At 40.2% G+C, this 15,811-nt stretch overlaps 1 protein-coding gene across 1 annotated transcript in view; it reads right to left on the bottom strand.

The window, feature by feature from the left end:
• lilli (AF4/FMR2 family member lilliputian) overlaps positions 1-15,811 on the bottom strand; it is a 216,685-nt gene that overhangs the window by 83,764 nt on the left and 117,110 nt on the right. Inside the window, exons 4-5 of the mRNA XM_029314267.2 lie at positions 8,207-8,785; positions 4,262-4,309 (exon numbers count right to left, since the gene is read on the bottom strand). Of these exons, the coding sequence (XP_029170100.2) occupies positions 4,262-4,309; positions 8,207-8,785 (627 nt within the window). The remainder of the gene's footprint in view (positions 1-4,261; positions 4,310-8,206; positions 8,786-15,811) is intronic.

The following is a 15,811-nucleotide window of genomic DNA, read 5'->3' as shown; positions in this document are numbered from 1 at the left end:
TAACGAGAGCAATTGACACCTAATGGTTTTAAGAGCCTTGGAAATTGGCGGCCAGCCAAACGCGGGAATTCGTTTCCATACATGGTTTAAAATTGAATATCAAAATCCCGAGCAATCTCCTAGATATCGTAATACGCGGGACGCATTTTGGCTTCATCCCAGTTAAAACCCATCTCTCTCTCCACAATAATCGAGAACGTGTTTAAATGCAAATATAATTCGGAAAAAATTTCCCAGGATTCATGGATTTAGACTGTTAACGGCTCTCCTCTTTCGCGTGTCCAAAATGTGAATAAAAAAATCAAATAAAAAAAAAATAAAAATTACGTAAACAAAAGCACGCACAGAAGAGGGTGTGCTCCGAATCTAAGCAAGACAAAACCGTCCGAAATAACGCCGAGGAGGGGCGAGTCGTGAAAGAATGCGATATTCAGCGAAGCTAGTCGGCCAGAGAGTCGGCTCGTCGTCGTCGTCGTCGTCGTCGGCGAGCGCAATTAGCAGTCGCATTTACGATGCCTACTGGCGCAACTCTCGTATTTTCCCACGGGCAGAGCCCGTGAGAATAATTCATGGGCTTCTGACGGTGCTCCTGCACCAAACGCCGAGAGGGAACGAGAGAGAAGCCAGACGAGAAGGAAGGGATTTCAGAGGCAAAACTGTACCGGCCACTACTCGCGGTATATGTATAGGCAGCATCGTCATAAATTTGTGCTGAAAGTGGAAAAGCCCCGAGGGCGAGGCACCTCGCTGTATACGAGCCTGCCTCGTTAAACAAATGAGGGAGCAAGGAAGAGGATGCACAGTAGCAGCTTCTTTTTAGTAATGCGGTCACTCTCTTTCTCTTTAAAAGAATTACTAATATCGCCCGGTGCCTCTCTTATTCGCTCCTTTGCATTGTGCTCGTAAATGTCAATGTTGCCATTACACTCTTTTTCGCGACTAGTGAATTTTGCATTATATCTTGATGTAGGATATTATCGGTATAGAGGATTCATTTAAAGCAGAAAAAGATCTTTGTTGCTGCAAAATTATCATACAGTACTGAAGTATTTGAGGTTGAAGAAGTCAACTGGAAAACCATGAGGAGACTTGCCTGTCGAATAATTTCAGGGACTATAATTCGGGGGAGAAAATCCGACTACCGCGTGGTTTCACGCGAACCGTGTAAAACGAAAGTATTAATCATGAGCGAAGCAAGGTGTCGGAGCGACGTCAATCTGGCGACGCGGCAGCGGAATTGATACTGTCACAACGTTACGACTGCTGCTGGGGTTCGGTGTTATCGGAGCCCGTAATCGCCATTAAACCATATCCATAAATTAGCATACGATCCCATCGACCCCTAACTCGTTTCGCTGATCCTCCAGCAACCCCCAGTAGTAGTAACGCAGTAGAGACTGCTAAAATCCCGTTATATACTCGAACGTTGAATCGAGAGAGAGAGAGGAACGTCGAGAATTACCCGTAGGATTCGTCGGTGATCAAAGGATTAGGATCCGCGCGGCCTGACTACTTTTGGCTCGAGGACAATGTCACGTGTCGTTGGAAAAATGACATGACAGTCCGCCGGCAACGCGGCGACGTAAATCATTACGGCGTCGGACACGCCGAGAGAATGTCGGAGAGGACTCGTCGCTCTACTCTTGTCCTCTCTCGTTCACCCGTTTTCACACTCGTGGAAATTTCACGTAAAACGTGGGTGTCTCTCGTCTCCTCTCGCGCGCGCGCACGTGCTGCGCCATGCGCGAATGGCGCCATAAATTCACGTGTCGTTCTGAAACGTTTACCCTTCCGCCGCTGAATTGCATTTACGACCGTAATTACTTATCCCGGATAATCTACTCGGCCGGCCGTATTCATTGATCTAAGGTATATGCGCCTATCATTTTATAATCCGCGATTCTGCAATGTGCGCTTCTGTAATATTATTATTCGCTGCACGTTTCACGGAGAATAAAATGTGTGATTAAATGTTTCAATGTTTTTAAAGCTTTTCAAAACTTTAAATGCTATTAGGTATACACTAAAAAAATTATTTTATTTTATTTGAATAAATATTTATTTTAATACTGCCTAATAAATCATTTATTTGAAACTAAAAATATTTATTTGTTTCCGATAAATTATTTATAAAGCAGTATTGAAATATTTATTAATTTAATCATTTTTTTTAACATACATATATAATTAAATGTCAAGCAGTAATTCAAATAATAAAATTCGCAAAAATTCTAAATAAAATAATTGACTGCATCTGAAATTCTAATCTTCAGGGATCATCAGTTATTTGGAAAATTCGCGCGGTTTAAAGAGTCTTTCTCATCCTCCTTTCCTCTCGACTCCTTCCTACTTCGAGGAAGTAATCCAAGTTCGCGTGTCTCACCCCGTCGATAGTATCGCGAATGAGTACGTACACGAGTACTTTCCACGATGCGGCAACAAGCGAGGAAGATGCGCATTCCCATTGTCCGGAGCTCTCTCTCGGCGAGAGAAGACGCGTTCTTTACCACCGTAATTCCGTTTCTCACAGCGCGTAAACAGCCGTGCTGCTTTCCGCGCGACTGCCGTTTTTGCCGTCGGGCGTTTAGAAAAGTATTTATGATCTCGCGTGAGGCGATTGTCATAATCGTATCATTTGAGTGCGAGTAACATTGGTTTTTTGCTTTACGATTAAAACCAAAAAAATTAAAGAACCATTAAAAAAAAAAACATTATTTTATCTACTATTTTTAAATATTGTATTAGCATATTAAGCATATCAAAATTGAAATTAATAAATAAATATATAATTTTTAAAAAATAGAACAGGAATTATAATAATAGATAAATTTTGATTTGCAGACTTTATGCGCAATTTTTTTTAGATTAATATTCGAGGCATTTGAATAAGCGGTTGCATCTCGTGGACGAGAATAATGCAATAAATAATCATGACTATAGACCGTCCATCTGTATACTGTCAAGCAACTTTTCACGGATGTGACAAGGCTGCCTGGGAAAGTATCCACATGGAGATGCTTTAATAAATTTTCCATTAACAAGCCATTGAAGCGCATAGAAGACGGTAAAGCAGTTTCGATCGACAATACGAACATAAAGATTTCATTCGCGCAACTGAAATGTTTAATTGACATTTTTAGTAATTTAAAAATCTCGAGTAATAATTAAGCGAGACAACAGACAAGTACGTTTTTAGCCGTATCAACACTAATTAATAACAAACTTAAAGAAATTCGAGAGTGGTCGCTCTCTGTGAACCGCGAACAACGATAACGGTGCTTTCATCGCACTTTTCGCTCGAAAGAACTTTTGCAAGAAGCGCGGAGAGAAAAACTTTGCGAGTAAAAGCGGAAAGATCACCGGCAAGTAAGATAAATGCAATCTCCTTTCTTAATTTCTAGATTAACGAAGAGTACCGAGAGAGAGAGAGAGAGAAAGACTCTCGATGCTTTTAGTTGAAAATCGACAAAAGTCGAACGTGGGTTCTATCGATTAAAAAAAAAAAAAAAAAAAAAAAAAAAGACAAACACAATCTTTCCTCGCGAAGATACTTTCATCGAGAAATCTCGTCGCGTCTTTCTCCACTTAATCCCCGTAAAAAGAGGATATAAACTCTCCTTATCCCGAGAGCGCGGGAAAAATTCGTTCGCGTATATAAATATAAAATCTATATCTTCGTTTCCAAAAAAATCGCGAACAATTCTCTGCTTCCCGCGAAAGAAAGTCGCGCATCGCCTTCTTCGTAGAGTTTCGATTAACGGGAAATCGAGAACGTTTATCTCACGAAGGCGTGACATAATATCGCCGTCGTAGATCGGACGCGCCGGAGGTGAACGAAGAATGGTAAATCGATTCGATACAAGATAGCCTTGTATCGGCGAGAAGATTGACTTATTGATCGAACATGAACCTCCCCATCGAGTCGGGAAAGGGAACTCGACATTGGATAGCCTGGCGATCTTACGTCTCGTAACGTCCGATCTTGTGTTTATCCCCATCGAAGTGTTTGCACACATACATAGAGCTGTTCCTCGATCAGTGTTCCGAGCAAGACCGGAAATGTTTTCGCCCCAATATTTTATTTCGCAAAATTTAACAGGATTTTTCATCGATTACTCCGATACTCTTATGTGCGTCATTAATTTTTTTATGTCTTATGCGAGACAAAAATTTAATCATGTACTAATTTTCTAGATATTTATGTCTTGTTATAATAATTATCTAAATATGCAAGATTTGATTTTTTTTATAAAGAACTTACCTTGAGAATGTTGTCCACATTTGTGCTGTCAATTGACGATCGCGGTCCCTGGAAAAAAAAAAAAAAAACATTAAAAAGATATTACTTTTGTGTCACGTAATTTCATATATCTGTATTTCTATTTTATCATTATTTATTAAAATATACTAGTTAGCACAAATTATAAATAAAATGTTTAGAAAATAAAATTATGTGAAAAATTATTGCTCAAATTTAATTTTGAAAAATTAAAATCGATTTAACTTGGTCGAGATAGATCGAACTAGCCGCTTCTCGCGCGCGAAGAGCAAATTCAAAAGGTTTCGTACACGTTTCCCTAATTTGCACAGAAGAGAATTCGCCCTTCTCGCGAGATTTCTCCGCGATTTATCACGAGCCTCCTCGAGCGATCATTAATCAACAACGTCGGGACGGAAATGGGGAGAAGGCATTGAAAAGGGTGCGGACTGAGAGTGAGAGACGAGTGGGAGGACGCGTCCTAAAGGGTGGTATTACGAATAACGGCGAGTAGTCATTCCCAGAAAGAAAACGCGGGAACAATAGTGAAATGCGTGGGGGAGGCATGGGATACGAGGGTTGAGAGAGTGTCTAGTAACTTTTAGCCGGAGGATACCGCGTCGTGGGGTGAAAAACGGAGGCGGACGAGACTGGATAATCACGGAAAAGGAACAAGCGGAAAATGGAAAAACCAGAGAGAGAGCGGAAGTCGGAGAAACGGAAAAAAAGAGAGAAATAATATGCGTAGCTGTATAAACCCACGAATTATGGATTCCAATAAATTCTTATTTCAACCTACCGACATAGGGGTTGTTTAATCAAATTTTAATTTTGTCATGTTTATTTAAGCTAGCAATCAAGTTTAATTTGTTTAAATACGTATAATAACGGAAATATCGATATCACGAGAGAAAAAAAAAATCAGCATGAGAAACGACAATGGTAGGTAAGAAAGAAATTGGGGGAAAGGTGCCACCAGAGAGAAAATCCGGAATATATTGCTTTCATTAACGGTGTAACGTCCAACTATATATATACTTGGCTTGCGAATTTACCCCCTCCATTGTCAACCGCATCGCTTTCTTTCCCTTTTACCTTCTTCACGCGTAATTCCGAACCAATTTCGCGGATGAGGACGAATGGCCAACGACTCGGCAGCAAACGATTCACCGTCGATTGTCAAAGAAATGGATAGAGAAAAGAAATGCCGGATCAAGACAGAGTGAGGACGATTACGTTGGACAAACGGGAATCAATTTTCCAGAAGAACGTGAAAGAGAGAGAAGGGATGAGACGCACTCAGAACCTAGCCGGTTCTAATTGTATAAGTACACCCGTGGAAGGAGAGACGTTTCTGATCGTCTCCTCGATGGGCAACGTGTGATCGGAAAGAGAAAGGGCGAATAGTCGAAGAAGGAGATACGATCGATAGTCAATCTCAATGAAATTTGCACCTCGAGGAGCCACGCGTAATAGGACCTGCCGTCTCGAAACTTCCTCTTCCTTTCTACCCCCTTTGCTACCCCCTTCATCTGGACCACCCCATCCTCAGGATTTCCATTGAAAAGCAATTCGTTCTCTGTCAACGAGCCTGTCGAGCCAACTGGTTTCGTTTGATACCTCGCCGGATGATACCGGAGTGCAGATTTAGATTCAATATGGAGGAAGATGAAATGAAGTAGGGAACGAGAAGATAATAACCTCTTTATTATTGCTCCTCGGTGATTAATGCCGTAGCTGCTTGATCTTTCTCCCGCGATTTGCGGTCGGAAAGGGAAGGAGCATCTCGTGATTCACTCGCTTGAACGCGAAAATGATTAATAGCGCTCGAGATGTCGAAGAGTGATTGATAATTGAAGATTTCGAATAATTCAGAATGCGCGTTAATTTTTGCACTGAAAAAATTTATTGAATTCGAAGAAATATTTATTTCAACACTGACGCCTGATAAATCATTTATTTGATATAAGAAAATCCTTTTCAAAACAGATACATAATTATTTGTTTCAAATAAATTATTTATTAGACAGTATCAAAATATTTATTAATTCAATAATTTTTTTCAGTGTAGACATAGCTCTCGGTATAACATTCCGACATTATATTAAAAGAAAAAAAAATCGAAAAGATATACGGAATAAATTAATTATATACGAATTATTTACTTTTATTATAATAAAATTATTCGCCGATCCTATAAATTGCTATAATTTCCTCGATTCATTAATTAAAATTTCGAAGCTACTTTTTATTTTTTTTTGTACGCAAATAATATAAGAAATCTTTAACTTATTCAATGTTACTAATATTATAGAATAATATAATAGTAAAATATTATAAAAGTAACGGTGATATTATAGAAAATTTCTTACATAGAGAGCAATATGTAGATAGATTAGCGATAGCATAATGATTCTTAGCAACTTGTTAATTTCGACAGAGTCTCGTTTAGTAACGCGCGACAATAGCGCCGACTGTCGCGGAAACTTCGCTCTTAATCTTCTTACGTGACAAATAATCGCAACTCTGGCGAGACACGCTATTAAAGTAGTTCGAGAGACTTTGTGAGTCTGGCATCGTTGCGACGTCACCGCCGCACTACTACTTATCGAAAGGCCGGCTAATATATATATATATATATCTATTGATGGCGCATTAAATGGAAAATCGACGCTATCAAAGCGACAAATTCCGAAATTCGCAAATGAATATGCTAAATAAAATAGATAATAATCCTTAAGATTCGCCAGTAATAATTAATAAAAATCTTTCCTCAATGGTAAAAGTCGACCAAACTGGCAATCATTTATTATAGATAATTAGTTAGAATACAACGTTTCGGCTGTCATTGCAGCCCTTTTCAAGTAAATCTATAAAAAGTTACATAAAAATAATTATCATTTTAATACATTTCATCGCAACAATTAATTATAAATTCATTATAATTGACCATTGAGGAAAGATTTTTATTCTAAATAAAATCATACATTTTCTTCATTAATTAATTTCAAAAGCACTCTGCGAAAATTTACATAAGTTGTTTTATCATGTGTTATGAGAAGCTGACAAAGTAAAGCAGAGAGCGTAAGAATCTAAAATAATTATTTAAAACTACTTACTTAGAGTGCTGCAGCTTTTTTTTAATACCGAACGAATCAATTATGGAAATTGTCGCGCAATTGATTATTTTTCGATACTATTATATAACGGAATGCTTTCAAGTTTCAAATTGATCTTCTCGCTTTTTTTTTTTTTATATACATATCAGATAAAATTGATCCTAAAAATTTCGTATAAACTCTACGTTTACATATTTTATATTCGCGATTCAATATTTGCAATTATTTTCGTTATAATCAGCCTTTAAAATCCTCACATTCGGCAAAATTAATAAAAATAATAAAACTAGCATATACATCGGAACAAAATGTTTTATTTAAAGCAGCCCTATAAAAGAGAAAAAGTTTAATTACATTTTTATTAAAAATAAATAAAAAGATACATTTAAAAAACTCGCCTTTTTTCGTTATAATTTCCCGCCCCATTTGATCTTTCCTTTCTTCATGATATCTCTCGCGTAATAAATTTTCACACAACGCAATTCCTACCGAACATTAAAACTTTGATTCTCCACGTCAATTATTACATTAATATCTGTGCTTTATCGCTCTTTTATATCTCCACGATATCTGTGCCACAGGAAACACGCGATTTCCGAGACGCTCCGCGCGTAAACAATCTCTGCTCGAATAAGAGAAACGCGATGAAACCGTTAGCGTTCCGAAAAGGCCATTACATCGTCCACTCTCTGGAGGGAAACGAACGATGGTCGCGCATACAGATCGCGATGCTCGAAACGATCGAGAATAAAACCAGGGGGAACTATTGACAATCATCGCGCGCGAAAATAACGAGAGCAAGAGAGAAAGAGGAAAAGTCGATACTCACGTTAACCTCGATCAGCTTCAGTCGGCCGGCGAATTGAGTGCGGCTCGCGAGGCCGGCGTTGCCGAAATTGCTAGCGACGACGGCGGCGGCACTCCCGGCGGGATTGCCTCCGACCGACAAAGAGCCATTGCTTCCGGCTAGAGAGGGCGGGACGTGCGGCGGAGGCGGGCCCTTGGCCGGAAGTAAGCCGTGGTTGCGATGATCGTTACTGCCGCCGCCGTACTTGACCGGCTGACCGGGATAGCCACCTCGGCCGCCGTAGGGCGGTTTGCCGTCAGCGGGTTTGACGAAGCCGCCCCGTTGCTGGTGGCTCGTCGCCGACGACGAGCCGCCGACCGTCGTGGAAGACGAGGAGGTGGTAGTGCCCCTGGGTCCGCCGGGTTTCTTAAACTCCTGACCCGCGGACGGGGAATAATTCCTGCCGGTGCCGGCGGAGGACTTGTGAGCGGAAGGCGTCGGCGAAGGCGCCGGACTAGGCGGGATACCGTCGATGCCGATCAGACGTTTAGGCTCGTCCAGCAGATGCTTCACCAGGTGATAGTTGCCCAGTTTCGACTGGATTTGTGGATCGGGATCCGCCTGGAATCAAAGACAAAGGCACGTTATTCGTAAGAAACTTTACAACAAGTTTGATACCACTTAATAATATATAGCAAATTAATTCGCTTCTATTTTTTTTTTTATTTAAAAAAATAGAAGAATGTAAATGAGGAGGAAAAGTGCGCGGTGCGAATTAACCCAACGCGAACGCTCGAGAATTTTAAATGCATTCTCGCGTAATCTAGATTTCTCGCCGAGTCATATTTTAACGTCAGATTCTTCGGCGAGTTATATTACCAATTACCGCATTTTTAATTAAAGGATCACGTGGAGGTTCTCAATTAAGTTAACGAATCTCACACAGGGCTGCTAATTGCTGCTTAAACCTTCCACCGAGAGAAATTCATTTCGTCCGCGGTGACAAGCCGCACGCTTAAATGGTAAAACGCGTCCAAATGGAACACGAAAAGAGCAGTCGAGGTGACATAAGGGTGGTAACAATATATATATATATATATATATATATATATATATATATATATATATATCCAAAATATATATATATATATATATATACACGACGAATCAATCATATGACACGGGGTGGCAAGCTCCGCTCGCAATCGCCCGTCATTTATCAAACAAAGATCAGCAGCGAGACGACGCAGCGATCGAAACCGCAGTCGCCGATGCAGTCTGCGACTCGTCGTGTGTTTCGCCACACACACACACACACACACACACACACACACACACATATATATATATATATATATGTAACACACGGTATATATGCACGTTCTCGCGCTGATTGCCCGGGCAAAAATTAATGCGCCGAGGAACGGACGGCTGCCGGAGTTTACGACACACAGTGTTCGACTGGTAATTTAGCGTATAGCTCGCGCGCGCTAATATGAATCACGTTGTTGTACGTGCGCAATAATACAACCGCCTGTGTTCTGGAGTTCTCTCTCTCTCTCTCGGTAGTTTCGTCTTTGTCCGTTAAGGACAATGAGATCGAATCGCGGTTTTAAAAAGATCTCGCGCGAGCAACTTAACGTGATTAATGAGCGCCGCTATAAATCACGCCCGCTTGTTAGCACCGGAAGACTTTTTCGCGCTTGCCAATCGCGCCCTTGTAATGAAGGCGCGCGCCCTCTTCTTCGTGCGGATGCGCGCGAGTCGGGATTTCGGAAGGCAGTACAGCGCGAAATTCTTGGAGAATACCATAATAGCATCGACGACGACGACGACGACGAGAGTACAATGGGATCTCGTTGAAGGAGAAAGAGAGAGAGAGGGAGCGATTGTTAGCGTTGATTATAGAGACGCGACGAACTGATCGCCCTGTTAACCTTTGAGTCTCGTAATAACTCCTAGTTTGCGTTATAGATAAAGTGTGATAAAATTGTAATGCGTCGTGGTAGAAAACCTTGTAAAAAATGTGATCCATTATTTAATATAATTCTCAAAGTGTAACTATAATTCCTGAAAATTAAAAATATGAACAAGTAATCGAGAGATCGCGTGTGATTGAGGAAAGAATTTTATTTTCATTGTTAATTTAGATAATGAAAATTATTTCGTAGAAAAATATACAATATTTCTCCAACTATTGATTTTTCCTTTTAAACCAGCCTATGATAATAAGGCCTTCGAAATCAACAAGATTATTCTTGCCTCGTTCATTAATCGGAAGCTACAATGTGGAGTTTTCTGTTTTCTCAGAATGTCTAAGGATTCAGATACATCGTGAATCATAAGACTCGTATTAAAGTATGAAAAGAGAGAAGACGATGGAAAATTAAGAAAAGAAGATTAAAGCTGTTGCTCGAGAAGCAAAACAGGAGACACTGACGTGTTTCGGTAAACTCCGAAACTCTTTCCACGAAGTTTGCGGTAATGTAAACGAGAGAAGGAGACAAAGACAGAGGCGGACAAAGAGAGAAAGACATAGGTGACCAGGTCAGGGACTTCTCATCCGCCCTGACCTGGTGCAACCTCATCCATCCAGTCTCTCTCCGCCTCCAGTCAGCCAGGCTGTCAGTCAACCAGCCACCCCCACCGTCGTCGTCGAGTGGTACTCCACGTGTGAACCAGCCACCCGAACGTATCCTATGCATATATATATATATATATATATATATATATACACACTATGACACGTACATGACTCGTAAAGCGCGCGTTGTTCTGTATCGGCGAAAGCGCGTCGTAAAACGCCCGTAATTATAACGCGCCTGTAATGCAACCATTATATTGCGAAAGATGATACCGACGGCGATGAAAATGCTCGCCGTCGTGCGAGCAAGAGAAATCGATAAACCCGCTCTCCACGCTTGCAGGCAGGTGAAACCGCTAAAGCCCGTATGCTATATTATAAAGCGGAGCATTAAATGACTCTCTCGCGATAAGATTCCAAGGGTTTCTTCGAAAAATAAATTAGAAATAGAAAAAATGATGACAAATACTTTTGCGTTTGTTTCAGTGCATATATAAATAAAATATCTTGAATGAAAAAAATAAATACAAAAATCAAGAGGAAAAGAGATGAGTGAAGATAATGCGAGGTAACGTCAGATTCCTCTTCGCGTAAAAAATACACGCGCCGGTGAACCGGCCGGGTTCCGCGATTCTCTACACATATATCGCAGAATGCAGGCAAGTATTTACGTCACGGTGTCTGCACGGGAGAACGCACACGGCCGTCACACGCGCGGTCGTGCGGTATTTATGAGTCTGCGCGAGCTCGCGACGTGAATGGATGATGAAAGCGCGATTCGCAGCAACTCCGATCGAGCGCGGACGTCCGATCGAGCTTTGATCCACTTAACTGGCACACCATCGAGCGCGCACGTTCGAAATTCGTTGCGTGCGACATGTGAGTATTTTAGCGAGATTATGTTTCAGCGCGCGAAAATTGCGCCTCGCGGCAGCCGCTTCGTCGCGCCTTTTAAACAAAATTGTTTTTTCGTCTTTTTCTCCTTTTCTTAATTTTCTCACGTTATTCGAAATAAAAAGAAACTTTCCAAAATTAAATTTCGAATTAGCGATTCAAAATGTCAATTATATGTGAAATTATATACAGAATGTCCCAAAATTATCGAACATTCTGTTAATAGGGAGATTCCTAAGATTATTTAGAGATGATTTTTCCTTAGCAAAAATGTCGAGAAATGTCATCATTTTAGATGTATCTCTTTGTAAATAAGCCTGAAATTAAAATTCTGCTAAAGTAAACTCTACCTGAAATTAATTGAAGAATATGATTGTGTTAATATTTTATTTCCACATGATTTAGTTTGAGAAAAATGCTTTATTTTCAACCGCTTATGACACGAGAATTATTGGTGCCTCGACACTTTTGCTGAGAAAAAATCGTCTTCAAATAACCTGAGAAATTTCCCTATTATAATAGAGTGCCCGGTAATTTTGGGATACTCTGTATAGCCAACGTATAATGCTTTTTCTAGAATCACGCAAATGCATATGTCGATTGTGTTTGCGATTCATTAATCGTTTCAATCGGAGAGTGTACGAGTATTGTTTGAATGCGATTTAGACACAAAGCAACCGACATTTGCGAGCACCGTTAAAGATCCATTGAGACACAATGCGCTTTGTTGCGGCATGAATGACCCGCGGGTACAGCTTCTCATCGAGAGAGAGAAAAAGCTCGGAAAAATCTGGATACGTCCGCGAGAGTTAAGCTCCTTATTCTCAAAGAAATTCGACAAAGCCTGAAGCTACTCCGCTACAGAACCGTGGACGATATCATGGAGTTCTTATCAAACAAAAGGTATTTGTAAACCTAGATGCAGTAAGACTTTATACAGAATGTGCTTGGTTGTTTAAGCTTTTCTTTTCGTATCTTTTGTTAATTATTTTTATACATGTCTATTACTTTGTGTTTCATTGTTTTTTTTACTAATTACTTTTATATCTTATCAGACATTTAATATAATTTAATAGCCATCAAGATTTTTTAAACAAGATTTTTATTGGTTGAATATTGAAAAACCGAGGAGATAAAGTGCAAAAATATACAAGTCGATATAGTTATAAAAATAATTGAAGTAAAGAGGTGCAAGATTTTTTTAACACTATCATTCTTTTTTTCCGACATTTGTGTGTGCTTTTGATATTGTGTGGCATAAGTTTGACATTGCGAAATATCGTAAAAACTTTGAAGTTATGATTCGCGATTTGCAGGAAGAGAGAGAGATGAGAAAGAGAGAATTTAAACAATCTTTCTCGGTTTTCCCATTTCCACCACCTTCTCCCTTTTATGGCGCATACATATCTACATAAATATAATAGTCTGGATGTGTAAAAAGGGTAGAAAAACGAAAAGACCAAGAGAGAAGGGTCAGCGAACTGTTTGCGTAGGGCGAAATATCATTCTCTGCGGTTTTTACCGCGAAAAATATACCGTGGGGTACTTGTAGCCTACGTCAATGAAAAAATTAAATGCGAAACGATCAGAGTCGAACAAAAAAAGCTGACGTTAATGTTAAAGAAAAAAACCGAACGATCGCAAAGGTGTGACAGAAAAAAAATCTGAAAACAAAATAAATCTCGAAATAAAATTACAATGTAAGAAAAACATAGTTTTCACTTAAACAATTAAATAAATAAATCTTGAAAAATGATCGAAGGCATTAAACGTGAAAAAATTAACGCAGATTTTTCCCTCGTCTCATTAATCGCAGAAACAATGATAAGAAATAACAGCAATATTATACCCTCTTATATTTTTACATAGTATCGTATCTCGCGTGAAACAGCTGAACCACCTTCGTGACAGCATCGCGATTCACTTTTCTCGCATATTACAATTCGTCCGGAACGGAGGCGCGCCTCGAGCGACGAAAAAGCCGCAATAATTTCGACGACGGAGGCAGGTGGATGTCTCGTTTGAGGTTACATGAGCGGCGGCACGTACGCTCCTTTCTTCTCCTCCTTCAGCCTCTGGCGTATACAGAGGAGAAAGATATATGCATTTCGCTTGACGGCGAATGCACTTGCCAACCGTTCGCGAACCGAACGGTGCAACGCTCTGCCAGTTGTTCGTCTGACAGTTGCGGCAGGACCGAAATCTCTCTATTCCTCAAAGAGGAAGAGAAAGGGATAGAGATGACCGTCGTTAACGCATTAGTATGAGTGCTGTGCTCAGATCGGAGATTATTCGCTTCTTACGCGCCGGTAATACGCGATGTCTTCTTGCCTCGCTACTTCGTTCGCTTTTATTTCGTAGAATGTACTTGGTGATACATGACTAGCGTATAAAAGAGTTGACTATAGTTAAATCAATGCGATACATTTATAAAATACATTTTTTCCATAGAAAAATATACATGTACCACAGATTTATTTAACAATTTATTAATTAAATTCCGAGACAAAAGTATGTCAAGATATCAGCTGTTAAATGTCATTAGATTTAAATTGTAACATATGTAAAACAATTCTCTCGTCAAATCTCAATTAAAAAAAAAAATAATAATTCCGAAAAGTTCTGCATTCGCAATAATGCTACTTTTAGTAATTTAATGTAAAATTGATTAGCGTGCTTTCAAGCGACCGCCGTAATTGGCTGATACAAACGCGAAACGCGAGGAGATGCAAAGTCAAATAAAAATAGACTCGATGCAAATTAGCGGACCGCGCACGAGTTAACGTGAACACGAAACGAATTAATAAAAGCCCACCTTGAGAGCCGCCTCGCACGCTCTCGCGAGGTAAAGTATTAAAATCGTCCTTTCGCGCGTATATACCGTTGTTTCGAGTTTCTCGTCCTCCTGTTCCCTCGCGCCGAAGTGCGAGAACGTGCAAGCGGCGAAAAAAAAGGGGTAAAGAAGAGAGAAAAAAAATTGGTGGATGAAAGTCGACGGACTGGCGCACAGGGACGGGACAAAAAATCAAGGGGTAATGAAGAGGGCAGCGAGTGGGAAGGAGCGCGCAAAAAAAAAAAAAAAAAAAATCGCGCTTTTGCACGTAAAGGGCTGCCGTCTGCGCTCTTTCTCTCCACCATCCCGTGTCCCGTACCCCATTCCATTTTAAAATGATACGTGTCTGGCATCGCTTTCCCGCACTTTGCCCGTCGTCGTCGCTTCGCTTCGCTCCATGCATGTGAAATTCGCATTAAGCGACTAACGGTAACGGAAACTACACGACGACGACGACGACGACGACGACGACGACGATGTCGTGGATTCATCGGTCACACGTGTGCTGGTGATAGTAGCGAGTAATCCACAAGAGCAAAGCTTTCTTCCCTATTTCCTCTGCGTTCGAAGCTAAATTGCTCGATATTCGTGCGACTCGACATCAACTCTGTTCCCACCTTCTGTGTTCGTAATTTAATACGAGGCGCGTTATCGTGTCTACGAACGTTTACGTTCGCTTTGCATGCGACTGAGTAAAGGAAAAAATTTCGAGTGTTATCCAACACATCCGGGAAGAGAAGCGTCTTCCTTCGAGGGGTCGAAATTTCGAAAATTTACCGCGAGGTTATTTCATTGACAGCTGGTGGTGTCGTGATGAATATCGAATCTTTCTTCGTGGAAAAAGTTCGATATTTATTACCAAGTCGTTGACTTTAACTATTAATTTTAAATAAGATCGGTTTTACGTTGCGTTAATCTCATTTTAATCGATGGAATTCTCACTTGATAAGGACCACAACCAAATGGTCGAAACGTCGTGAAAGTATTGAATAAATCAATCGAAATCAATTTTGCCAAGTTTAGTTTCACCACTAGCGTCCAATATTAATTTTGATTGATCTTATTTATTACGAAATTGCGTGACGACCGCTATATCAAATAGGTCGGAAATATTATATATCCGAATTGTGCCTCGCCGAAATATCACTATAAAACAAACAAGGGTCGAAGGACGAAAAAAAGAAAGAAAAATCGACCTGAAGGGAGAAGAATCAAACGCTACGAGACTATATTTATTGACAACCGATATCGTATCTCCCGATAACTAACGTTTCATTCGGATGTTTATATTCGCCTGTTCGATACATGCCGTATAAAATTGCCATATCGAAACGTG

Source organism: Nylanderia fulva, unplaced genomic scaffold, assembly GCF_048542155.1.
Source record: "Nylanderia fulva isolate GAGA-0341 unplaced genomic scaffold, ASM4854215v1 Scaffold41, whole genome shotgun sequence".
Classification (NCBI taxonomy): domain Eukaryota; kingdom Metazoa; phylum Arthropoda; class Insecta; order Hymenoptera; family Formicidae; genus Nylanderia; species Nylanderia fulva.
The sequence above is the reverse complement of the archived record's forward strand: the minus strand, read 5'-3'. Positions and strand labels throughout refer to the sequence as shown.